The sequence below is a fragment of the Meles meles genome, chromosome 1 (genome assembly GCF_922984935.1).
Source record: "Meles meles chromosome 1, mMelMel3.1 paternal haplotype, whole genome shotgun sequence".
In the NCBI taxonomy this organism is placed as follows: Eukaryota; Metazoa; Chordata; class Mammalia; order Carnivora; family Mustelidae; genus Meles; species Meles meles.
The window spans coordinates 87,955,802-87,983,543 of record NC_060066.1 but is presented as its reverse complement, the minus strand read 5'-3'; the positions used below and the strand labels follow the sequence as shown (position 1 = coordinate 87,983,543).

General features: G+C 37.3%; 1 protein-coding gene across 4 annotated transcripts in view; it reads left to right on the top strand.

The window, feature by feature from the left end:
- MTFR1 (mitochondrial fission regulator 1) overlaps positions 1 to 24,184 on the top strand; it is a 63,906-nt gene extending 39,722 nt beyond the window's left edge. For all 4 annotated transcript variants that reach the window (XM_046023200.1, XM_046023207.1, XM_046023216.1 and 1 more), the window contains 5 exons: positions 4,022 to 4,137; positions 18,747 to 18,979; positions 20,854 to 21,127; positions 21,695 to 21,863; positions 22,673 to 24,184. In XM_046023200.1, the coding sequence (XP_045879156.1) occupies positions 4,022 to 4,137; positions 18,747 to 18,979; positions 20,854 to 21,127; positions 21,695 to 21,863; positions 22,673 to 22,741 (861 nt within the window). In that variant the 3' untranslated portion in view covers positions 22,742 to 24,184. The remainder of the gene's footprint in view (positions 1 to 4,021; positions 4,138 to 18,746; positions 18,980 to 20,853; positions 21,128 to 21,694; positions 21,864 to 22,672) is intronic.
- The last annotated feature ends 3,558 nt before the right edge of the window (positions 24,185 to 27,742 follow it).

Genomic DNA, 27,742 nt, shown 5'->3' with positions numbered 1-27,742 from the left:
TGATCTTATGACCTTGAGGTCATGACTTGAGCAGAAATCAAGAGTCAGAAGCTTAACCAAGTGAGTCATCCAGGGGCCCTTCACTAGCTGACTTCTTAAAGACTAGTTTCTCCATGGGGATCCTGTTACTTACCTTCTTGGGTTATTTATTTATTTTTTCTTTTCAAAGATTCTATGTATTTGACAGAGAGATCACAAGTAGGCAGAGAAGCGTCAGAGAGAGGGGAGGAAGCAGGCTCCCTACTGAGCAGAGAGCCCGATGTGGGGCTCAATCCCAGGACGCAGGGATCATGACCTGAGCCGAAGGCAGAGGCTTTAATGCACTGAGCCAGGCACCCCCTTTCTTGGATTATTTTGACAGGAGCATTTCCCTCTATTTATCTGTGGTCTCTCCACCTTCTCTTCCTACTCTTCCACATTCTAAGAATCATGAATAGAAAGTTTAATAAACGCTCGGTTTTGGGGGGGCGCTGCGTGGCTCAGTGGGTTAAGGCCTCTGCCTTTGGCTCTGGTCACCATCCTGGGATCGAGCCCCGCATCGGGCTCTCTGCTCAGTGGGGAGCCCTGCCCCCTGCCTCTGCCTGCCTCTCTGCCTACTTGTGATCTCTATTAAGTAAATAAATAAAATGTTTTTAAAAAAATAAATGCTCAGTTTTTATTTTATTTATTTTCTTGAGAGAGGAAAAGAGAGAGCATGTGCACGGAGTATGGCCTGGGGGGTGGCAGTGAGAGAGGGAAATTTCAGGCAGGCTCTACACTCAGCACAGAGCCCAGTGCAGGGCTTGATCTCACCACCCAGAGATGATGACCTGAACTGAAATCAAGAACCAGGGGCTTAATCAGCTATCCAGGTGCCCCTAAATCCTCAGTTTTTAAAAAGGGACCATACTACTCAGAAGCATGAGAATACTGGATTTAGTGTTGTTTACACAGATATCTGCTTGGCTTATTGTATGTCACTGTATTAAAATATGGAAATTTCACTTTCAGTTGTTTTTATTATGGCAGGAATTGGTAGAAAAAGAATTATTAAATCTGTAAGTGAAAGCTGGAGATTATTATTTTGCTGTGCTGCTTTTAAGAATACATAATTTGCATTGGGCTGTAAACAAATGCCGGTAAAACAGACTAAGTCTAATTACTATTAACACACTTTTTGGCAAGAAACTGAGAGAATCATGGTTCCTAATAACTGTTTATTTTATGAAAAGTCACATTAGGACAAAGTTAGCTCTTCTAATATTTTATTTTAGGTATTTCAACTTTTATACAAGCTTTGTATTTTTCTTTGAGTTGTTAGTTTTCTTGGCACAGTTTTACATTATCAGAATATATAAAACTAAAGTTATTGTAGTAAAATTCTTGAAATATAATTGAATTTTGGATAATTTATATCAGATGTTGAATTAAATGTCTTAAAATCAGTAAAAATACAATGCAACTACTGGATTTTGCTCTGGATGAAATGGTTTTCATACTTTCTGAAAGGACTTTGGATACTTACAAATCAATATGTGCTAATTTTACTTTTAAATTTTATAATGCCCTTGACTTTGAAGAAATTTTTTTGTCTGTTCTCTTCATTGTTTTTTTTTTTTTTTCCCCCTACTAACAATAGCTATGGTAAGACAGGACCTTGCTGGAACTTTTAGTAAGTCGGCTTTGTCTTTTTCAAACTTCGCTTAGGTCATCCATGCATGTCATTAGTGGCATCTAAATCATCCTTCCAACAATTCCGTGCCATCAGCCCCCTTGCCTGCACTGGTGTCTCCTTAACTGGTATTTTACTGAGTGAATTGTCCTTCCCATTCCATGCTTGTTATTCAGTGCACGTTTCAGCAGCAACTGAAATGCCTTTTTAAAAAAAGATTAGTGTTGTTATTTTTCACTTTTATCTTGTCTTTTCGATGAGTTTGGTTTCCTCAGAGACTTTGTTAGGCTTTTTTTTTTTTAATGGCATAAATCATTGTTTAATGTAGATAAATGACTTAAATACTGAGATGACCTTGTTTTGTGGGGCAGGATGTCCATTAGAAATGATACAGATAAGAACAACAGTATCATCAACGATTTCATCTCATTGAGCACATGTTATAAACATGTTGTTATTTCAGTGATTACATAATAATCAGTTCTTAGATTATAAACTAAATCCATGGAAAATTTTGGTGTGTGGGGTTTTTTTTTATGCAGAAAGCAACTACATATGTAAAATTGAGCTGCATTGTTTAATCCTTAATTGTGTTATAAATACTCTGAAAAGCTGTCACAAATAGGTTAACTTTTCTATTTTTAAGTATTTATTTTTAGAAAAGTATCATTTTGCTTCCATTTGTAAACAGAAATATCTAGGAAGAAAACTTCAATTTTGTAACTTTTGTGGGAAAGGAAGAAGTTTTAAGGTCAAAACTTAATTTTGTTTTACTATACCTCACTTTCTGTAAACTAGAACTGTATTGCAGTAAGATTTTTTAGAATAGTTACAATCAGATTGATCTTCATAAAGTCTAGCACTGGGGCACCAGGGTGGCTCAGTGGGTTAAAGCCTCTGCCTTCGGCTCAGGTCATGATCCCAGGGTTCTGGGATCGAGCCAGAGCCCCGCATCGGGCTCTCTGCTCAGCAGGGAGCCTGCTTCTCCCTCTCTCTGCCTCTCTGCCTACTTGTGATCTCTGTCTCTCAAATAAATAAAAATCTTTAAAAAAAAATAAAGTCTAGCACCTTAGGAAGGTACTGTTCAGGTTTTACTTTTTTGATCTTTCACTTTTACAAAACAGCCCATTAAATACTGTATCTTCTAGGAACTTCCATGGGACTGGGGGCCCTTTTTGTTTAAGGACCTCCATGTAAGCCACTTGGACTCTCCCTATTACAATGTTATGGGAATATTAATACATTATTGTGTTTTCAGTAATGGATGGAAATAATATTACCAGATTTCTCTGTGTCTTGAGAGGAGATGTGATGCCCAGTTAATTTCAGTTGTATAAGATACCCATTGACTGAATATCTGTGTGTTTATTGGCTTATTTGGATAAATTTCTAAAATGTAAGGGGGAAAAGTAGAAAAATCTTTTTGATTTTTCTTTGATCATGTCCCTTGATAGTGTACTTCCTGAGATGTTTACTTCCTTTTTTTCCTTTCTTATGGCCACAGTTATTCCAGTACATGCTTTAAAACATTTTGTATTTTGAAAGGCTTTTTACCTTAATTCCCTTATTATTTTTTGTTTGTTTTTTTTTTGTTTTTGCCCAGGATTAGATTCTTGAATATTTACCCCTTTAAAGCTTACCCTTTTCCTGTTGTCTGTATCTTGTCCTCCCCAAAAGCCATAATTTAAGGCATTTTTTCCCCAAAGATTTTATTTATTTATTTGACAGAGATCACAAGTAGGCAGAGAGGCAGGCAGAGACAGAGAGAGGGGGAAGCAGGCTCCCTGCTGAGCAGAGAGCCCTATGCGGGGCTGGATCCCAAAATCCTGGAATCATGACCTGAGCCGAAGGCAGAGAGGCCTTAACCCTCTGAGCCACCCAGGCATTTTAAATACTTGATATTCTTAGTATGTTATTAAAATGTCAGTTTTCTAATGCTGCTTTATTAAGTGATAATGTTAAGTAGTTATTTCAGAATGCTGGTATGCTAGTGCATACCAGCAGCCAGTATGTTTGACTAAAATTTTATTCATAATATTAAAGACATTTTGATTTTTAACTCTTTCAGTATTAATGTTTTTTACAGTTAATACTTTTATCTAAAAATTCATGATTTAAGGATCTTTTTAAAATATTTTTTCAGCATTTTAACAGCAGATCTATATAATACCCATTTTTATTATAATTCAGAGATTGTTATACATTCCTAGGCAACTGTGTGATATAACTAATGGTCCATTTTGTGGGGACCTTCAGTGTAAATATAGAAACTGTCCATGTGATTGTAACACCAGAGCTGATGATTTTCTTTTAGGTGATTAAGTTTTATTCTGACATCTTGTACCAAAGAACTTTCCTTATAACTTACAGCTTACCAGCCCCACAACAGAATGGAGCCCAAACCATCTAGGAGAAGATGCAGTGGTGTCTTTTGCTGATGTTGGATGGGTAGCCAAAGAAGAAGGAGAATGTTCAACAAGACAAAGGTTAGTCTGGAAGGCTATCAGCTAGGATGCAGTATTTATTATTTTAAAAGGTGATATATTTGCAGTATTTCCTTTTAGTAATTTGATCTCTGGTAACTAAGCCCGTTGTTTTTCTCAAGTAGTCTTATTTTCTGTTCATTTTAAAGACTCAGTATTTGTAGAGTTCCTAGAGACATGTAACTGTCTTAAGTCTCTATGAATCATAGAATTGCCTGCCCTTCAGGAGTTTAATATTAAACGAAAAGGTACTATCATAAATGTGTTTAGATAAGTAATTTTTGTTTTATTTTTGGGGGGTAGGGGTTTTATTGGGGCAGAGGAACTTGTGATTCTTATTAGGGAATTGGTATAATTACTAGAGAATGCTTCTTAAAAGTTAAGTCAAGATGAGTTTTGTTTCAAAGGACAGACTGTAAGAGTGAGATGCTTCCATTTATTTGAAAGAGTCTGAATGAATTATTGACTGTGCTTCAGTCTAATAAACAGTCGTGCAGCATATTTCAACTCTTCATTCTTATTAGGCCTCAAAGATACAGAGATAAAACAAGACACTGATTTCCAGGAATATTTCTTGTGCTAGAGGAGATTAAAAAGGAAGTCAGTACTATAAAGTTGTTAAGTAAATACAGAAGGCCCCTGTGGGATGAGAGAGGTTTGGCAAGGCTTTTCGGAGGAGAGGACAGTAAAGCTGAGGAAGGACAACCAGTAGAGGTAGGAAGGTTTTATGGAGAAGGGAGAACTAATTATGAGTGTCAAATACTAGGGTAGATAAATTAAAAAAACGAGCAAGTTTCAATTTTGTTTTGCAGTTGGAAGATTGTCATTGACTTTAGCAAGAGTAATTTCATTTGAATGGTTTTAGCTGGATAAATTGAGAATCAAGTAATCCAAGAGCAAAGAAGGAATTTGATTTGAATGACAAGTAGAAATGAGGACATAGCTGTAGATGAACACAGACCAGGTATTGCAGGATTAGCAGGTAAAGAGCCTTTCTTTTTAAAGGTGTTCATTTTATTTTTTTAAACTTTTTATCTTGAGATAGTAATAGATTCTTCATATATAGTTGTAAGAAATAATAGAGACTTTTCTGTATTTCCTGTACTCTTTACCTAATTTTTTTCCAATGGCAGCATCCAGCAAAATTGGTACAATATCACAAGCAGGATTAGACATTGATAAAAGTCAATAAAGTTGCTGTGAACATTGGTGAGCCAGATTTTGAGTGAACATAAATTTTTATTTCTCTGGGATGAATGCCTGTAAGTGCAGTTGGTGGGTCATCTCAGTCAACTATAGTTGCATGTTTACGTTTTAAGAAACTGACAAACTATTTTTCCGGAGTGTCTGTACCATTTTACATTCCTGCTAGTAATGTGTGGCTTATCCAGATCCGGGCTCACCAGTCTTTGGTGTTGTCATTCTTTTTTCTTTTCTTGCCAATCTGGTAGTTGTGAAGTTGTGTATATCATTGTGGTTTTCATTTGTGTTTTCTTAATGGCTAATGATGTTGAACATCTTTTCAAGAGTTTATTTGCCATCTTTATTATCCTTTTGGATACAGTGTTCTCTTCATGTCTTATCCCCATTTTCTAATTGGAGTTTACTCCAAGAGTTCTTTATTTATTTTAGATATGAGTCCTTGTCAGATACGTAGTTTGTAAACCTTTCTCCCACATATATGGGGACAAGTGAAAGCGTGTCTGTTCATCTACTTAACAGTCTTTCCCAAAGCAAAAGCTTTTAATTTTGCTAATGTCCAATTTAGCAATTTTTTTCTTTTATGGGTCATGCTTTTGCTGTTAGTGTAAGAACTTTGGGCCTAGTGTGAGAGTCTGCAGGTTCTCTCTTAGTCTTTTTAAAATCTGTCCTTCAATTATTAGATCAACCAAAAGAATGAGGAGGAATGATGGGAAATTTTCCCTCCCAGACATCACCTTCTGTACAGCACGGGCCATTAATAGTATAAAGGGTAAGCTACCATAAAGAATACTTATTTCCTGTGAAAAATTACTTTCCTTTTGAGTTCAGATTGCAAGTTAGGTTAAGACAAATGAAAAGAAACAAAATGTTAACTTATTGAGAAACAGTCTATTTCCGCTGCTTTTGGCAAATCTTAAACAGGATCTGAAGTAAGAAAGCATTATGTGTTTGAAAAAAATCACGAAGATAGTAAATTGGTGTTTCCATGCCTTTTTTTTTTTTTCTGTCTGAAATCATCACTGGTTAAAGACAGCTACTTCATTTCTACAAAGGAATGCCATGAACTTTAAGACAGGCATTATCACACTTCTGTGAACGATCACAGTAAAAAAGGACATAGTCATAAGACAAAAATAAAGACAACCAGAGAACTTTAAAGGCATTTAGCTACTCTGCTATCCCAATTAGTGTTTTTATATATTCAGTGATATTAAAAAAACAGAGCATGGAGCCTAGGGTGATACAAGAAAATAGGCACATTATAATGACAAGGTGAAGGGACAAACATTCCACTGTCACAGAGAACCTCACATTGCTTAATTTCAGTTTAAGGGGTTATTTAAATTCATGGCCTTTTGGAAATTTAATGATATGTTGTGGTTCATCTGAGCTTGTCAATTGGCCCCAAGCTGGCCCCACCTTTTCTTTTTTTTAAATATTTCATTTATTTATTTGAGAAAGAGAGAGAGAGAAAGAGCTTGAGTGGGGTGAGGGGCAGAGGAAGAAGCAGGCTCCCTGCTGAGCAGAGAGCCCGATATGGGACTCAATTCAAGGACCCTGGGATCATGACCTGAGCGGAAGGCAGAGGCTTAACCCACAGAGCCACCCAGGTGCCCCAGTAAACAAATTTTCAATATCCAGTTCATTTACTCCTTGAGGAATCCTGAAGTAGCCAGTCTCTCCTCTTTTTTTTTTTTTTTTTTAATTTATTTATTTGACAGACAGAGATCACAGATAGGCAGAGAGGCAGCCAGAGAGAGAGGAAGGGAAGCAGGCTCCCTGCTGAGCAGAGAGCCCGGATGCGGGGCTCGATCCCAGGATCTTGGGATCATGACCTGAGCCGAAGGCAGAGGCTTTAACCCACTGAGCCACCCAGGCGCCCCGCCAGTCTCTCCTCTTGACTGTCCCCAGGAATTTGCAGCAATCCAGAATCTTTCTTTTCTGTCCTTTTGTTACTTTCAGTATGCCCCATCCAGTGAATTTGAGGCATATGTCTGAAGTTTTCGATATTTTCCTGATTCTTCATTTGTTCTGGTAACATGTCTATATATCCCTGTCTTATAATGGAAGAAACCCTCATGAACTTGCCTTATGGCTTGAACTGGTCCATTTTGCATGATTTCTTTCATTATTTGTTTCAGTGGAGGAGAGGATTGGCATATCCTGTCTGATTTCTTAGTTTTGTTGGGACATGGTTTTTTTTAAATAGTTCTTTTTTACATTTAAGTGTGCTCCTTTGATGTATATTTTGTAGTTTTCTCCAGTGAAATCATCTGGGTCTGGAGATTTGTTTTTGGTGTGTTTTAAAATTATGAATTCATTTTTCTTCAAGTTACAGAACTGTTCTGTCAGTTTCATTTGGATGAAATGTAGTAGGTTGTGCCCCTCAGGGAATTGGTCCATTTCATTTAAGTGATCAGATTTACATGTGTGGTATTATTCATAGCATTTCCTTATCTTGTTGATGTTTACAAGGTGTGTAGTTGTATCCTCAGTTTCATTCTTGATACTAGTTAATTTGTACCTTCTCTTTTTTTAACTTGTCAGTTCTATTCATCTTTTCAAAGTTCATTCATCTTTTCAAAGAATCATCTTTTCAAAGAATCTCTTTTCATTTTTCTGTTTTTAATTTTGTTGATTTCTCCTATTTTCTTCTGGTTGTTTTGAGTTTGTTTTGCTCTTATTTTTCTAGGTTTTTTAAAGTGGGAGCTTACTTTATTAATTTGAGGCTTTCCTTTTTTCAAATACAGTAGTCCCCCCATATCTGCAGTTTCACTTCCACAATTTCAGTTATGTACAGTCAACTGTGTCCAGAAGCAGATGATCCTCCTTCTGACATATTGTCAGAATGTCAGTAATAGCATAATTCTACATTAATTCTACATTTACCTCACTTCATCTTATCATGTAGCTATTTTATTATCTGTTACCACAATAAGGGTGAATACAGTACAGTAAGACATTTTTTTTAAAGTATTTTATTTATTTATTTGACAGAGATCACAAGTAAGCAGAGAGGCAGGCAGGGGTGGGGGAAGCAAGTTCCCTGCTGAGCAGAAAACTCAATCCCAGGACCCTGGGATCATGACCTGAGCCAAAGGCAGAGGCTTTAACCCACTGAGCCACCAAGGTGCCTCACAATAAGACATTTTGAGCAAGATAACATTCATGTAACTTTTATTACAGCAGATTGTTATAATTGTTCTGTTTTATTATTAGTTATTTTTACTGTTTTACTGTGCCTAACTTATTGAACTTTATCATTGGTAGATATGTATAGGCAAGAACATACTATATATAGCATCCAGTACTCTCCAAAGTTTCAGGCTTTCATGGAGGTCTTGGAACATATTTCCCCATGGATAAGGAGAGACTACTGTAAAACCATTTTAGTGCTATGAATCTCCCTCTCAGCATTGCTTTAGCTGCACCCTACAAGTTTCAGTATATTCAATATATTTTAAAAAATCCATTCACTGTACTTTCTTTTAAATTTCCCTTGAGATGTCTTTTTTGATCTATAAATTATTTTGAAGTTTGCTTGGTTTCCAGATATTTGGAAATTTTGCTGTTACTCCATTATTTCTAGTTTGATTCTTTTGTGGCCAGAGAACACGTGCTGTATACTTCCCATTTTAAATTTGTTGAATTTTTTATTTCAATGGTCCCAGATATGGGCCATTTTTGTTTATATTCTCTGGTTACTTGAAAAAAAGAAGTGTATTATGCATGGCATACCCTATAAATGTCAAATAGATCCCGTTGTTGAATTTTTTTCTATCCTTCCTCATTGTTCTTACAGTTGTTGAAAAGGGGGTGTTGAGATCCAACTATATTTGTGGGTGTGTGTGTCTCCTTTCTGTTTTAATAGTTTTTGGTTTCCATATTTTGAAGTGTGTTTGGTGAGTACACATTAGAAATGCTATGTCTTATCATTTCATTGTTATTTAATGTCCCTCTGTATTCCAGATCATTTCCTTTTTCTGTTTGTATACTTTCACCCTGTCTGTGTCATTACATTTGAAGCGAGTTTCTTTTTTTTTTTTTTTTTTTAAAGATTTTATTTATTTATTTGACAGAGAGAGAGATCACAAGTAGGCAGAGAGGCAGGCAGAGAGAGAGGAGGAAGCAGGCTCCCTGCAGAGCAGAGAGCCCGATGCAGGGCTCGATCCCAGGACCCTGAGATCATGACCTGAGCCGAAGGCAGCGGCTTAATCCACTGAGCCACCCAGGCGCCCCTGAAGTGAGTTTCTTGTAGACAGCATGCTGTTGGGTCATAATTTTTTAATCCACTCTGCCAATCTCTCTTCTAATTGGTATATATAAAAACCATTTATGTTTATGTAATTTTTATGTTAGAATATAAGTCTACTGGGGAACCTGGGTGGCTAAGTGGGTTAAGCCTCTGCCTTCAACTCAGGTCATGTCCCAGGGTCCTGGGATCGAGCCCCACATCAGGCTCTCTGCTCTGCAGGGAGCCTGCTTCCTCCTCTCTCTCTGCCTGCTTCTCTGCCTACTTGTGATCTCTGTCTGTCAAAAAAATAAATAAAATCTTTAAAAAAAAAATATAAATCTACTTTTTTCCTCTTTTGTTTCCTTTTTTTATACTTTTCTGTGGAGTACTTAAACATTTTTTTGGAATCCATTTTTGATTTATCTGTTTTTAAGTGTCTCTCCTTGTAAAGTTCTTTTGGTGGTTGATCTAAGTATTACATTGTATATACCTAACTTACCATGTTCTACTGGTATTGTCATTTTACCAGTTAGTCTTCTCCTTTATGTTCCTGTACCCTCCCATGTTTATAATTTATGTTTCCTGAACGGACATTTAGAATCACATCAGACAGTATATTTCCTTCAACAATCAAACATAATTTAGAAAACATAATTTAGAAAGAGAAGAAAATAAGTGTTTACCCACATTTGCTGTGGTTTTTTTTTTTTAATATTTTATTTATTTGACAGAGAGAAATCACAACTAGGCAGAGAGGCAGGCAGAGAGAGAGGAGGAAGCAGGCTCCCCGCGGAGCAGAGAGCCCGATGTGGGGCTCGATCCCAGGACCCTGGGATCATGACCTGAGCCGAAGGCAGAGGCTTTAACCCACTGAGCCACCCAGGTGCCCCTGTGTTTTTCTTTCTGCCTGATGTAGTTTCTCCTTATATTGCTTTCTTTCTGTTTAGAGAGCTCCTTCAGCTGTTCTTTTAGGTTAGGTGTGCTTGCTCTAGTTTTTTTTACGTTTTTTTTTTCCCTTTTATTTGAGAATTCGTGATTTCCCCAATTTTGAGGGATATATTTGCTGGATATGAGGTTATGAGTTCATAGTTATTTTCTTTTAGCACTTGAAAAATGTGCCAGTTTCTGGAAGCCTCCATGTTTCAGGTGAGAAATCCTCTGTCATTCAAAGAGGTTTTCCCCTATAGGTAGGGTGCCCTTTCTTTCTAGCTGCTTTAAAAATTTCTCCTTTGTCTTTGGTTATCAGAAGTTTGAGTAAGGTGTTTCTTGGCATTTAATTCTTTGTGTTTATCCTGTTTTGGGTTCACTCAGTTTCTTGAATTTTCAAGTTTATGTCTTTTGTCATTATTTCTGTAAATATTTTCTTTAAGTTGTCTGCCCATTATTTCTTTTTCTTTCTTTCTTTTTTTTTTTTTTAAGATTTTATTTATTTATTTGTCAGAGAGAGAGAACATGAGCAGGCAGAGTGGCAGGTAGAGGCAGAGAGAAAAGCAGGCTCCCCGCTGAGCAAGGAGCCTGATGTGGGACTGGATCCCAGGACCCTGGGATCATGACCCGAGTGAAGGCAGCGGCTTAACGGACTGAGCCACCCAGGCATCCCTGCCCATTATTTCTTTAAGTACTTTTTCAGCCTGGCCCTTTTTCTCCTTTCCTTCTGGGACCCTGATAAACCAAATATTAGATCTTTTATAGTCATACAGGTTACTGAGACTGTTCATTTTTTCCTAGTCTGTTTGCTCTTTGCTTTTCAAATTGGTTAATTTTTCTTGCTCTGTCTCCCGATTCACTGATGCTTTCCTCTGTCTTCACCATTCTGTTTTTGATCCTATCCACTGTGTTTTCACAGTGTTTTCAAAGTGTTTTCACAATTTTAGTTCTAAAATTGTTATTTGGTTCTCCTTTATATTTTCTTTTGCTTTGCTGAGACTGTTTGTTTCAGGAATGCTGATAATTGCTCATTGAAACCTTTTTATCATAGCTTCTTTATGTCAGATTTTAACATCTTTATCTTCTCAGAGTTGGCATCTGTTGTCTTTTTCATTCATTTTGTGTTCTTTAGGTTTCTTGGTATAAGGAGTGATTTTTGATTGAAATCTAGATATTTTCTAGATCTAAACCTGTTCTTTTAGCTGTTTTTCACTAATAGCACTCTGGCTGGGAAAGAGTAGGTGCCACCTTACTTCTGCCAGGTGGGAGTAGAAATCCAGGTTTCCCATTATGCCTCCATTCACCCCTGAGGGTGTTGGTGGGAGCTCCAGCTCTCCACAAGGCCTCTTGTGACACCATCCCACCAGGCAGATGAGTGCCTCATTATTGCTGAATGGGGTGTAATTTGAGGCTCCCCACATTATCTCCACTATACTATGAGGGATGGGATGCCCTTGTGACATTCCTTCTCCCTGTTTTCTGTGACAGCATCCTGCAGAGTATGAGGTACCACTTTACAGCCTAGTAAGGATGGGAGTTAGCCTTTGTTGCATGGTAAAGGTGGGGCCACAGTGCTTTATGTGATGTTTGGAGTAGAGCAGTTATTTTATTAATATTATTTTTAAAGATTTTATTAATTTATTAGAGAAAGACCGAACACAAGTGGGAGGTAGAGGAAGAGGGAGAAGTAGACTCCCTACTGAGCAGGGAGCCTGACGCAGGGCTCAGTTCGAGAACCCTGGGATCGTGACCTGAGCCAAAGGCAGACACTTAACTGAGCTACCCAGGTGTTCCTAGAGCAGTTATTTTTATATAACTTCTCTCTCTTGGGAGCCTACCCTGTTCTTGGTCCTTTGGCTGGGGGAGCAGGCTTTTGCTGGGCGTTTTTTTCCCCTGCATCCACTTCTGGGTTACCCATGACTCCAGCAACCAGTCTGGGATATATGAAGCAAAAGAAAAAGTTGGGGCACTCACTCCTATGTTGTTTTTTTTGAATCCCAAAGTCCCAGCCATTCTGTCTTCTTCCCAGCTTTCAGTCATCTACATTTGTTTTATGTATAATGTCTAGGGTTTTTAGTTTTAGTTAGAGGAAGAATAGGGAAAACTAGTCTGCTCTATCCTCCCGGAAAGAGAAGTCTCTAAAGGACTTTTAACAAAAATGTCATGTTGTAGAGGATATGACATGGGGTAGCTATTAATGGGGATTGTGATAATAGTAACTGAATTGGCATAATGGATCTGGATAATGGATTTGGCCTATGATGTTAAAAATAATTGGCTAAAGGTTCTTTGAAAAGGTGCCTGAAAGTACTCTAGGTAAAGATAATCTGAACTTGAACAAAGTAAGAAGGAAACAGAGGAAACCCAGCTGGATTTGAGTGGTGCTCTAGAGGGAGGGAGTTGCAAAGGTGGCAAAGTGCCCATTGCCATGGTTACAGGGTTAGTGATATGGCCTACATGATTAGGAAAATTGGACAGACTTTTTCTTTTGAGTATGGTGCTATATTGCCCTTAAATCTTTTTTTTTTTTAAAGATTTAATTTTTAGGTAATCTCTATACTCTGTGTGGGGCTTAAACGTACTACCCCAAGATCAGGAGTCACACGCTCCATCAACTGAGCCAGCCTGTCCCTTGTAACTTAAATCTTAAAGACAATATGAATGAGAGTAGATTCAAGAACTTGTATATTTCAGTTTAAGTGTTTCTCTGCCTCTCGTATTTGTTTGAAAGCCAGAGCTATTCGAGATACTTGTTTCTTCTTTCTCCCTTCAAATTTATGTTAATGACATTTTATTAACCATTAAACTGTCACAGTATTTTCTCAGGGAAAATAGTTATATAAAAGCCCTTCATAGTTATTGTACAAATGATTTTTTTTCAAATGCATGGAACTTCAGTTTTTTTTCTTCAGATTAGAAGAATTAATACTTGAGTTGAGGGGCACCTGGGTGGCTCAGTTGGTTAAGTGTCTGCCTTTGCCTTGAGTCATGATCCCAGGCTCCTGGGATAGAACCTGCATGGCAGTGGGCTCCCTGCTCAGTGTGGAGCCTGCTTCTCCTTCCTCCTCTCCCTCTGTCTTTCCCCCTGTTGGTGCTCTCTCTCTGTCAAATAAATAAAATCTTAAAAAAAAAACCAAACCTGCCTTGAGAATTTTAGAAGATAACATGAGAGAACTTATCACAACTTAGCACTATAGCATGCATAGAGTAAGGACTCATTTTTTTCTCTTCTATACACATTTTCATTTCTCTTTGAATTAGCAGAATGGCCTCAGAATTGGAAAGAATTATAAGCATTGAGATTCTTTGAAAGGATAAATATAACTGACAATCTTGTTTTAAGATAATCCATTTGTTTTCTTTCATAATAGTAGCCTAAGGAGAATGTGTATCTTTAGATATGTACACAGCATAGCATTTGTATTATGTGTGATGAAATTAAAGACTATAATTTCTGTGGCTTCTTAGTAGACAACATAGACATTGTTATCAAGTATTTGATAGCTTTTGGAGTAGAAGAACATTATTTAAGGAATATTGGAATATTTCAAGTTCAATATCTTGTTTATTTTATATTAATCTAATTGTATCTTCTTGATTCTGAGTGCCACATGCATATCAAAATGAGTGTGCAGCAAATGCAAATTTATAGGTTCATAAGACTTGAAAGTATTAAAGATAGCCCCTTTGCTTACCAGATTGATTGTAATCTAATGACCAAGATGAACATATTTATAAAAATCTGCAGTATAAGGATAGCAAAGTGAGATTGAGGATTTGACTAAAGATATCCAGTTTAATTTTTCAAATTTCAATGTGAGTATAGAATGGAATGCGCTGTTCAAGGAGTGTTGGGGAGGAACTCTGACCTCATAGAGGAGGACGTTGATTAACAAGATTCCAAAGGAGTTGACTCAGCATGCAAACTGGGTGGTTTGCCACAGCTCCACAGATGTGAGGGTAGACCAGGAAACTCTGTAGACTGGAGCAAGACCATTTCCTATTCACAGCACAGCAAAAAGCAGTTGTTACTCATTCCTATTTTAATTTTAATTAACTGACACTAGATTTTAATTGATAATATACATCAATAAGATACTACAGTCAGTACTGCATTAAATATATCGATTTAATGTTATTCTTATTAAATAATCACTTTTAGGAAGGTCCAGCTTTTAAAATGCCATAACAAGAACAGAGTCTAAAACAGCTAATGCAGTGGTCATCTGGGTCTGTAGCCTTACAAAAATCCTGCCTTACTCCCCACTATATATCCTTAAATGGATTACTTGCCTCTGAAAATAATTTCCTGGTCCAGTTGTCTATTCAGCTACTTATGCACTTTGAAAAGAGACTTTATGTTTTCAGGGAACTAAATTGCTGCTTTTCCTCCCTCCCTGGATCCCGTTGACAAGAGAGTATATTTTTATATCTTTCTGGGCTATTTTCTAAACTAAAAAGGTGTGGGAGAGTTAGTAACAATCATCCTAGGAATATCATCTTTCATAGGGCAATGGCTAATTTAAAATGAACTCAGATTTTGATTTTTCATTAACTGTGTGATAGAAAGGCCTTCAGAGGTGCATTATATTTAATTTAGAATTTTCTTTGAAATGGTTAGCGAGCTTAAAAAGCCCTTCGTATTTATCTAAGTTGTACTCCAAAAGTGGCTGCCCTTGATAATATCATTTAAGAAATAAGAGAGCTAGAAGACTCTTGTGCAGTGCCACTCTGAACAGGAGCTTGCCATAAGGCGTTTTGGAGCCAAATTCAAAAAAGGTAGACATCTCACCTATAGAAGTTGGGATGCAGAAAATGGTTTTTAAGAGATGATCATGATTTGTCTTCTTTTGGGACATCCATACTTGATTCTTCTTTTTGTTGTTCTTGTTTTATATTTGTTTTGTTTCTTTAAAAGTTCTCAGAATTGTACATATGAATTTTAGAAAAGGTCATTTTCTTCATTTGGATTAATTCTGCCTCTATATTAGTAGCTTTTACTAGCCCTTTGAAGGATGGCAGAACACATTGGTTCTGAGAATGAATTATTTGTCAGATGTCTTATAGAACATGTCTGTGGGAAGGAACATGTCTGAGAATTTCATAAAATCTAAATATTTTCCATACACAAGAATATTGCAGAACAACGTCTTGGCTTTTTTTGTTTTTGGTTCTTGCGCTCCTATAAATGTCAAATGTCAAAGCTTTCTGTGGCTTTGAGAAGACAATCATTTCAGGATTACTTTCCTTTTTCAGCTTCTAAAAATCCACGTTTAAAGTTTGACATTTCCTATAATTATTGTGTATGGTCATAACCATTAACAGTATTTCACATAAGGAAATGAAAAGTCTTTATCATCAAATTTATAAAAATAGGATAGACCTAAAATACAGATGATCTGACATTGTTACTTAAATTATTTTCCTAAAGGACTAAACTTTTTTCCTGTTATCCTGGCATACTTGTTTTCAAGATTAACAATAATGAGTGTTTTGTCCTTAACTTTCAGTAGAAAATCAAAATGAAAAAACTGATCTGTAGGAGTTTTGAGAGATGCAGTAACTTCTTTTTTTTAACATTGCAGTTGCTCTTCAGTATTCATTAATTCTCTCAATTCATTTTGGCAAGAAGATATTTTGAAGTAAGCTGTTCAAACATGATTTACAGTTGATTAGTTGATCTCTTAATCCAAATTGTCATATTATCTTGTTCTAGTTCTGGATATTGAAGAGTAAATGTTCATGGGATTTGAACTTCAGCTTGCTTGAATGGTAACATTTTTGAGACAAACTTACAATCATTTAAAACTTTTGGATCCTGAAATGTGTAGAATTTTAAGTGGGAAAATATTGTCTACTAAAGTGACCATTAGGGGGCACTTGGCCGGCTCTGTTGGAAGAGCATGCAACTCTTGAACTTGGGGTCATGAGTTCATGCCCTTGTTGTATATCGAGATTATTTAAATAAAACTTAAAAAAAGTGACCACTAGTTTTTGAATAAGCAGTATTATAACATTTTTTGATGAGTGACACTATAGATTCTGGTATCCAGAATTTATTTGCTGTTACAGTATAGACTTGAAGAAATTTCTGTGTTCATACATAATAGGAAAACAAACCATCATTCTCCTATCCCCAGATACAGTAATATTCATTCTTTTGGGTTCATTTTTTTAAAGCAAAGTATGTGCATGCCCTTTTGCAAAGAAATAAATCTTTAAAAAAATGACAGTGCCTTATTAAAATTTTCTTTATTGCAGGTGATTAGAGCACATGCATCTAATCTATAACTTATATAACATGTAATCTTTCAAAGAACATACTAATGTACGTAATCAGAATATAGGTACTATTCCTTAGAGAAGTTTTTCCATTGTTTAGTCTTCATGTACTTTTAAAGAAATTTCATCACCTGTTTCTTCCCAGTGTGGAGGTAAGCAGCAGAATGGTAATTAAAGCTTTGTAAGCCAAACCTATTTCTCTATCCTACAGATACCCAACTTAAAATTAATAAAGTCAGTCTTTTTTTTTAAAGATTTTATTTATTTGACGGAGAGATAGCGAGAGAGGGAACACAAGCAGGGGGAGTGGGAGAGGGCGAGGCAGGCTTCCTGAGGAGCAGGGAGCCCAATGCAGGGCTCGATCCCAGGGCCCTGGGATCATGACCTGAGCCGAAGACTGGTGCTTAACGACTGAGCCACCCAGGCGCCCCTAAAGTTAGTATTTTTAAAGTTTCTTGCTAGTTAAGCTAAGGCTAGGGGACAAATGAGATATTTAGTCTCCAGATATTTTTGTTTAATAATATTACGGGAAAAAAAGTTTACAGGCATCCTCCATGTATGGTAAATTAATTAAGAGAGCATAAGGAAAATTAAATAATGAAGAGAAACTTCCAAATTCAGGGAATACCAAAAGCTAAAGGTCCAAGAATTCCTTCATTTAGAACACAAGGTAGAATGAAAAATTAATAACACTTGTCAAGCAAAAACAAAATACCAATGTCCAGGTAAAGGAAAATTAAAATAGAATTTAATGATAGTTTTATAACAGGATTAGGTTTGAGTACATGTAACAGAGAAGCCGCAAATAATGGCACCTTCTACAAAATGGAAGTTTATTTCTCTCAAATCAAAATATCCAGAGTAGATAGTCTGAAACTGACAGTGGCTCTACAGTGTTCACAGGGACCAGATAGGCTCTCTGCCATCCTTAGCCTTTGGCTGTCTGGGACTCTCAAGTCCAGTCATCACCTTGTACTCAAGACTCAGGAGCAAGGAATGGGGGTGGGGCTAGAGATGAAAGGACTTTCTCATGGAGTCCTCTCCTATCAACATCTGCCTACATCTTGTTAGCTAGAACTCAGTCACTTGACCACATGAAACTGAGGGAATCTGGGATATGTTCATTAACTTGATTGTGGTGATTATTTCAAAATGTGTACTCAGATCATCATACTGTACACCTTAGGTAAATGAAATACAACTGTCAATTTTACCTCAGTAAAGCTGGAAGAACAAAAGGCTTAAAAGGTCCAGAAAACCCAATTGTAGAAAAATAGAATGAAACAGCTGAGCGTATAAATTGATGGTTGAAAAGAAATCTGAATTTTATTCTCAGCCTCAAAAGACTTATATTTGTAACTATGGAGCAGTGCATAGTAAAAAACTTCTTTAAACCCAGGTGAAAATGAGACTGTGTATGTAGTTATTTCATGGGTTCAGTTCATTCTTGTCCCTCCTTTTCAGTTTCTGATGCTATGTTTGGGCCATATTGTTACACTATGTCTTGAAATTTGTTATATTTTATCATACGTGGAAAACACTGACTTTGAAATGCAGAAGCCAAGATTCTGACAAAAGGCTACTGAATTACTCATTTGATTTTGTTGTCAAATGAAACCAGTAATTAGTTTACCATTTTTAAGAACATTAAGAGTTTCTTCACCTTAGTTCAAACCTACTCAAAACATGGATTAGCAAAAACTTTGTTGGAATCTGTGATGCTCCTGACAGTGTAGGTTTGTGCATATTATGTAGACATTAAGAATGATGGCAGTAAGAAACCTGGCTTGGTATGTACCTGCATCAGGTTGGTAAGTACTTTGTTGTTTTGAAACTTACAGGAGGGGATTTATATAAGGTCAGTCTGAAAAGTATTTCTCAGATACTATGTTCTAATTAATTGGTAAAGATCTTTATATTTCCTTACAAACCCTGTGATCTAGCCATCCTTTTTTCTTTCTTGCAGGACAGAGGTCAGATCAAGGCAACCTCTCCAGGATGACCTTCCTTTCTTTGAGAAGCCGCCAAGCAAGCAGTTTTCCTTACCAAACCTGTCTCCAGAAGATCCTCAACAGAAGACAGCATTAGCAAATGAGGAAGCATTGCAGAAGATCTGTGCCCTTGAAAATGAACTTGCTGCTCTCAGAGCTCAGATTGCCAAAATTGTGACGCTGCAAGAACAGCAAAATCTCATTACAGGTCTGTAAATCATACATTTAACCAGTGAACTGGAAATTAGGAGAATGCCACTAATTTTAAAATGTATTAGCAAGTAATAGCCATGGGGTTGTTAAAAAACCAAAGATCAGTCTTCTCCTGGGTTTAGTCCAGGACCCAGTCAAGTTTAAGTGGTTTTTGTTGGTTTTGAACAATTTTGAGGCTATCAGAAAGAATGAATTTGGGAAAATACTGAAATTCATACAGTTGAATTGCTGCTATGTGAATGCACTTGGGAAACTTTTGTCTGTGATAATGGCACCAATTTTATCAGCCGTGAAGTAATCTCAAAAGAGCCCTGACAGGGTTGGGTGCTGTTACTTAGCTGCATATCGTAAGGCAAGTCCTAGGTCTTTCTCCCTCCCTCTTCTGCTCTAAAATGGGCCAATAGTACCTATATGGTGGAGTTGTGATAGTAAATGTGGAAATTATATACAATGCCTTTAGCACATGGTAGCTACTTAATAGTCATTTCTCTTCCTCTTGACCAGAGTAGAAACTGAATTCAAGTCCTGTGACTCCTGGTTTTAGTACTGTTTGCTTTAATTTGTGTGCATTGTTACTTTGGAGAAGAAACCATAGCCTTGAAATCCTAGCCCATTAACCTGTTGGCAAGCAGTAGTTGTTTTTCCTGGTGGTGTTCCTGAGGCCTGGCTAGACTCAGAATTAGCCAGTTCTAAAGGTTAAAGGATAAGGACAGTTACTCTGCTTCTGAGCCACTTATGCTCCTAGAGTTTAACGTAATCCAGCACGGAAACCTCATCCAGCCTGTGTACTGCCAAGATGGACAGAGAACAGATGCACTCTGGGCACTGAGTGCTTAAGAAGTAATCGGTTACTTAAATGAAATTTGCATGTAACTTTTTGAAATCCAGAAGTCCTGCCTTTGCTTTTAACTTTTAAATTGCATTTCTCTTTTGCTTTACCTCCCTCTTCTGGCAGACTATGAAAACTGCTGTAGTGAGGCAGTTTGGAGATTTATGTTATTAAATGTTCTATTTACAGTCAAAAACCCTTGAGTAAAAATTTTGCATTGAGCTCCCCCAATCAGTACAGTTCAACCAGTGAACAACTGTGTCCTCTAGTTATGCAAAAAGATGAATTTTTACATCCTTATTTTGTTATCACTTTAATTCTTACCTTGGTTACTGTTTTGAAAAGTAACGCTTTTTCTTCTTTCAGAAATTTGTTGAATAATAAGCCTTAAAACTTTAAATGCCCAGTAAGTCTTACATATATATTCCTAAAATGAATCACAAATTTACCAGTTTTTTCAAATACAGTACTGACTTGTCAAACTATGTTGAAGATGTTTATACAGTGCACACTGTTTTATATTTTATCTAAAAGTAGTTAGAGAGTGTGCAGTAGCCACGCTTGAACATTTGAGATCACAAAAACACCCCTGTTAAGTGGAACTTTTCCATCTGGAGAGTTTGGGATTAGATGCAGGTATTCAAGATTCTAACCAAGTAACTGAAATGTCCTTTACTTCCTTAACTGAAGTTTCTTTCAAGCATATTGATTTCAGGTATACAAAAGTCCTTGACATAATTTTGCTGTTAAAAGTATTTTATTTTATTTTTTTTAAAGATTGTTAGTTATTTTTTTAAGATTTTTTATTTATTTGACAGACAGAGATCACAAGTAGGCAGAGAGGGAGAGAGAGAGAGAGGGAAAGCAGGCTCCCTGCTGAGCAGAGAGCATGACATGGGGCTCCATCCCAGGACCCTGGGATCATGACCTGAGCTGAAGGCAGAGGCTTTAACCCACTGAGCCACCCAGGCGCCCCTGTTAAAAGTATTTTATTTGCCTGTTTCCATCAGGATTAAATTGATTTTTCCTTATTTCTGTAGGTGACTTAGATCCTGCCACATCTGTTACTACACCACCATCCTCTATTCCACCACCACCTCCGCCGCCCCCACCTCCCCCACCTCCCCCACCCCTTCCCCCATCAGGGCTCCACCAAAGTGTATCATCAGCTATTGACCTGATAAAAGAGCGAAGAGAGAAAAAAGCCTGTACTGGGAAGACTTTGGTTAAGAGCAGTCCAAAGAAACCCGATATGCCAAATATGCTAGAGATCCTTAAAGATATGAACAGTGTAAAACTTCGGTCAGTAAAAAGGTGAGAATACATTTACCTTCTCTCACACTTCTTTAGTACTTTGTTTTACAAAACACAACAAAAACTCCTTGAGAACTTTCTTTTATAACCTGTTACCGTGGATAGTTCTAGTTTTTAGTTTAAAAAAAAAAATTCTTAGTTCTTATCTAAGAAATTAGCAGACATCTCTAGGTTACACTTTGTCTTTCCCCCATTGCTTTTAAAGTTCTTTTATGTAAAGCCATTGTTATTGTCCAGTCCTTCATTCAGTAAAGCTGTGTTGTATGAGCACTGTGGTGATCACTAGGCTTTGGGAGAAGAATGGAACTGTAATTGCCCTGGAGGGAGAGCACAGTGTGTGCTCTTGAGTTGAATTGAGTAGCTATTCCTTGGGCATCTTTGTGTTCTTTTACTGAGCCTTAAATCTAGGGTTTCTGTCTCACTTCTCTCAATGTTTGTCAGTAACTTCACTCTGGGGATCTGTGATGCTAGAGATGTGCCATCAAGCATGTGCAGGCACACAGTGGACTTCTCGGAAGGATGCCAGCGTACTGAAATGTCCCCTTGGTTTCTGTTCACTTCCTTAAGGTCAGAACAGGATATAAAGCCCAAAACGGTGGATGCTACTGACCCAGCTGCCCTCATAGCAGAGGCTCTGAAAAAGAAATTTGCTTATCGATATCGAAGCGATAGTCAAGGTGAAATTGAAAAAGGAATTCCCAAACCTGCATCAGACACCACCTCAGAAACAGTGTTGGTGAGTATTAGGTCACCTCTCCCCTCGTACAACATGGGAGTTTATTGCTGAGCCACTGTATCTTGTGACATTGAGCTGTGGCTTTAGCAAAATTCAGAAGGATGTGCTATGGGATTTAGCCCCTACCCATGAGTAGATTTATAGACGAGCATAAAAAGGTAAGCAAAAGCCAACTCTTGGCTTCACTGCTTAGCATCTCCAGTGTTAAATTTTCCATGCTGTGCTTGATTTCTATGTAAGCATCATGAAGTGAAATTCATTATACTAAAATTTATATCTTAGGACAGTACGTATGTTGTGGAGGAGAATTCAAAAAGTAAAGATCATTTTCCTTTAGGGGGCCTTGTGAAAGTAGTCTGATGTGGGTGAGATTCAACGTGGACCTTCCTTGCAGGATGTTTCATGTCATAGGGGAGATTGAGCAGATTTTATGGAAACTCAAACATTTATACATTCCCTTTACTGTCATGTGGTATATATGCTTATCCATTCTAGAGAAGCAGGTATCTTAGAAATTCTAGCATCTTTGAAACTCTTTAGACATTGAAAAAAAGGAAACCTCATTCTTCATTCTTTTACTCAGAGAAGTAAAATTGGACTAAAGCTTATGGTCTTGCTAAGATGGTTATAGTTTTCTAGGAAGTAATTTGCTTTCCTTGTTAATGTGCCATGTTCAGTTCATGGTTTTAGCTGCTTGGTTTTTCATGCAGAACCTACCCAGACTTTTGATCCATGATTAGGAGGGGAGTGTATCATTACTTTTACCTGAACCAATGTCTTTATTTATACTTTTTTTGTTTCTTTTCCAGTTTGGGCCACACATGTTGAAGTCTACAGGAAAAATGAAGGCTTTAATTGAAAATGTTTCAACTTCCTAATAGACAGTGAGCAGAGAAAAACTACCATTGTTCCAGCTGTTGGTTTGTTAGGGCTGTTTGACAAGTAGAAATCAACACTATTTAGTAAATACCTGGATTTAGTATTCAGTGGTCTCCTTTAAGTCTAATTAGATTCAGCAATAACAAAAGCACTCTAAGTTTGTGGGGTTTGTTTGTTTTTTGGGGGTGAGATTAGTTCTGAAGTTTTCCATAACATGTATTCAGACATGTTTTTAATGTATAGTCAGGATGTTCAGGTTTCTACTCTTGAAAATAATTATATAGATTTCAGAAGAAAGGACATTTGTAGATGTTGAGTTTTTAATTTTTAACACTAATTTATCTGTGCAGATATTTTATATGCATATATTTGGATATAAAATAGTATGTAGATTTTAATAATGATGTCAGTGAAGGTAGTTACCATCATTAGTTGTCATTGATCATTTACTACTCAATGATGGAACACAGGTTGTTGGAGTGAAATATTTAGGATTGGAACCTTTTTGCCTTGAACAGGACTTTTACCTTAGATTCTCTCATTTCCTTGGAGATGGGGTTCAAAGTAGGAACCAGATAATGTTCACTGCTGAAAATTCCATAATGCTTTCATTTAAAGGGAAGTCAGGGACTATGAAAGCTGCTTTCACTTTAGTGCTGTCCAGCACTGAGAAAGAAAATGTAGTTTTCATATAGTGAGAAATCAAATTATTGAATTAAATCTATAACAGGTGAAAAACCACAATGTACCATCTTTTTTTTTTTTCCAGTTGAATAAATGGCATCGTAAAGATAACTTGTTGCTAAGGTAGTACATAATGGAAATGGCAATACAGTGGAGTTTTAAGATTTTAATATTGGTCAAATATAGTAGCTTTATAATGAAACCTTGAAGAGGCGAAAGAATTTCATAAAAGTTTATCATTGGTCAGAGTGCTGTTCTGTTGAATTACAGTATGCAGCAAACCTTAGGTGCTGTTAGAAAGTGGAAAACAGCCCTTCTCATTGAGGGCTTCTGAGGAATTGCTATAGCTGATCATTTGTGAATGCTTGATAATCTTTATGGTTTTCTGTATTTCTGTTAAACTCATAGTTAATACCAGAATCTCCTACCATGAGTAAATGTTTGGATTTACTTAAATCTAGAAAAAGAAGTGAAGATAGGAAGAGGAGTATTTACTTTTAAGTTATTGAAAATATGTGCAATGTTCTCAATATTAGCAAATGTTACTCAGCTTAAATTTGAACTGTGACTTATTTTACATACATCTTTGATTACATTGTTTCTGATTTATAAATTCTGCCTTTAAAAAAATTCAGAAAATTTGCTTGAATTACATATTTTGACCTCCTAAGAATTTGTATCAGTATTGAATTTTGGCCACTTCTCCAATTGAAGGAAGTTACTGTTTTAAAATAAAGCAAACTTACGTTTTCCTTGGACCACAAGGCCTATTTATTATTTTTAATGGGTAAGATTCTCTTATATTGTACATGCAGATTCTTTAGAATTTACTTTCTGCATTCTGAAGGTGGAAATCTGTTGCCACTTACTCACCAGTCTCAGTTTCTCCCACTCAGCACAATGCCTTAAGTGAAAGATGATAAAGATAAACTTTCTGAGCCTCAGCTATAAAATGTAAAGTAACTAGTATGTTTTGTCTCCTATGATCTGACTAGTCCGAGATGCACTATATATACATACTGAATAGGAGTCAGAGAGCGCTGGACGCTGGACTTGGGAGTTCTACAAGTCATTCTGTTTTCAAACAGGAATAATGCTCAGCTCAAACAGTCGTTGAGGATTACATGAAATAAGTTTGAATGCATTCTATGAGTGGTAGATACCTAAATAATTACTACTCACGTAAAATCACGTGAGGGTGCTGTAGTTTCCAGTAGACTGATTTCTGCTAGGTGTCATCCTGTATACTGCTTGCACAGGCTTGCGGTGGAGCAGAAGTCATGGACCCGTCTGTGCAAGAATCCCGTTTCCTTGATACATTTAGTTCGGAGTCTGTGTCTCAGTGATGAAGAAGACAACATGAGGTAACAACTCCCAGAAACAAATACTTTGGAAAAACCATCCTTTTAACAACTCCAAAATTAGGGAGTTTTCTCTGAGGGATAGAATGAGGCAGAAGTAGACTTTTGGGAGGTAGTCCAGGATAGTGGTTTAGGGAGCTTAGAGGGCTGCTAAACTCAAATTTACATATAAAGCAATTGTTCTTGAAGAACTAAGGGCTGACTGAACAGCTTCTGTACAACAGAAGAGGCTTCTGTACAACAGAAGAGAGAGGGACCACAGAGAGAAAGGTAGGTGAGAGGTAGTAATGACAGGAACCCCAACCCCGGTGCAGCAAACTACATAAGGAGGGATATCCTGGGGGAGCTGGTGTGCAGCAGATTTGTCCACCCTGGGGCACAGCAAAAAAACTGGTTTAAAGGGCAATTAGCCCATGAGTGAAGGAGAGCCATTTACTAGCTATAGCATGTCAAAAGTGGTGGAGAAACTGCTGGGCCTCAGGTGGAAAGCACTGCTCATTACCATTGTTTATGTTCCCCTTCAGTCTTGATAGTGCAGACTGGAACAGAGTCCAGATACTCTAGCCAGCTTGCTGGGCCACCCCAGTGAGCCTCAGGCCCCCACTAGCTTGAGCCATTCCTCCCAAAGGTGGCCCTGGCCTGTACCTGTTTCCATTCTGGCTCACCATGCAAAGCTATCAGGCAGCTGCAGTCTGCACAGGGCATTCCTACACAGGGCCACTCCTTCAGGATTGGGAGGGGTAGCTGTTTTGCCTACTTTATGGAAGCAAAGAAAGGCAAACAAAAGAATAGGACAAAACCTGAGAAAAAGAACTAAACAAAATGGAGATAAGCATGTTACCTATGAGGGGGTGGCTGGGTGCATTTTAAAAAGACCCACGTATTTGCTGCCTATTAAGAGACTTATTTCAGATCTAAAGACACATCTATTGGAAGTGACAGGATGAAGAAAGTTATTCCATGCAAACAGAAACAGTAAGAAGGCTAATGTTAACAATACACATATCATACAAAATAGACAAAGACTAGGGGCAAACATGTGGCTCAGTCTGTTTAAGTGTCCAACTCTTGATTTTGGCTCAGGTCATGATACTGGGGTCCTGAGGTGGGCTGCATCAGGCTCCATGCTCAGCAGAGTCAGTGTGTCCCTCTCTATCTGCTCATCCCACACCCCCCTCACCCTTGTTTTCTCTCAAATAAATAAACTCTTCAGAAATCCCAAAATAGACCAACAAGACTGTAACAAAAGACAAGGGCATTACATAATGATAAAGGGGTTGATCCAAGAGGCTCTAACACTTGTAAATACCTATGCAGCCAACATAGGAGCATGTAAATATAGAAAGCAAAATATTGAGACATAAACATGAAAGAGAGAAAGTGGCAGTAATACTTTAATCGTAGGAGCCATTAATACCCCCAACTTACATCAATGGATAGATCATCCAGAGAGAAAATAAGGAAACATTTGGCCTTAAATGACACATTAGACCAGATGGACTTGATACATACAAAACATTCCATTCCCCTAAACTGTAGAATACAGATTCTTTTCAACTGTACACAGAACATTCTCCAAGAGCGATCACTTTAAGCCACAAAAGTTTCAATAAATTCAATATCAGGCTTTTTTTTTTTTTTTAATATTTATTTGGCAGAGAGAGAGGGAGAAACAGGCTCCCCACGGAGCAGAGAGCCCGATGCGGGGCTCGATCCCAGGTCCCTGAGATCATGACCCGAGCCGAAGGCAGAGGCTTAAACCACTGAGCCACCCAGACGCCCCAGGCCTAGAAATCATTTACATTAAAACTGGTAAAAATACAAACACATGGAGACTAAAAAACATTATTAAACATTAAGTCAATGAAGAAATCAAAGAGAAACTTTAAGACTTTAAGACACTTTAAGACAAATGAAAAATGAAACAACTTTACAAAAGCCATAGAATGCAACAAAAAGCAGCTCCAAGAGGGAAGTTCACAGCTAAAGAAAGTCTACCTCAAGAAACAAATCCCAAATAAACTACCCAAGTTTGTATCTAATTAGTAGAAGGAAGGAAATAATAAAGACTACAGAGGCCAGCACTGCCCTGATACTGAAAGACAAACCACATAAAAACAAAACTACAGGTCACTATCCCCAATGCAAATAGATGCAAAAATCCTCAGCAAAGTACTAGCAAACAGAATTTAGTATGTTAAAAGGGTCATACACCATGATCAAATGGGATTTATTCCAGGGATGCAAGAATGGATTGACATCTGCAAATCAATGTGATATACCAGATTAATTAAACGAGGATAAAAATGTATGATTATCTCAACAGATGGAGGAAAAAGAAACACTTGACAAAATTTGATGGCCATTTGTGATAAAAACAAAGTGGGTGTAGAGGGAACGTACCTGAACATAATAAAGGCCATGTATGACTGACTCACAGGTAACATCATTTAAAGCTTTTTTTTTTAAGATCAAGATAGGGATACCCACTTTTCATCACTTTTATTCAATATAGTATTGGGAAGTCTAGCCGTAGCAATCAGGAAAAAAGGGCATCCAAACAGAAAAGTAGTAAAACTCACTATTTGCAGTTGACATACTATATATTAAAAAACTCTAAACGGGTCTACCAAAACACTATCATAACTATAAATGAATTCAGTTACAAGCTTTTAGACAGGGGCACCTGCGTTGCTCAGTTGGTTAAGCATCCAACTTTGGATTTTGGCTCAGATCGTGATCTCAGGTTTATGAGAGCCTTTGCGCTCAGCAGGGAGTCTGCTTGAGATTCTCCCTGTTTCTCCCCCCTGAAATCTTTTTAAAAACAGTATACAAAAGTAACCTACAGAAATCAGTTGTAGTTCTATACACTAATAAGGAGCTATTAGAAAAAAAGTTGAGAAAATAATCCCATGTATAATTGCATCAAAAAGAAGAAAATACCTGGAATAAATT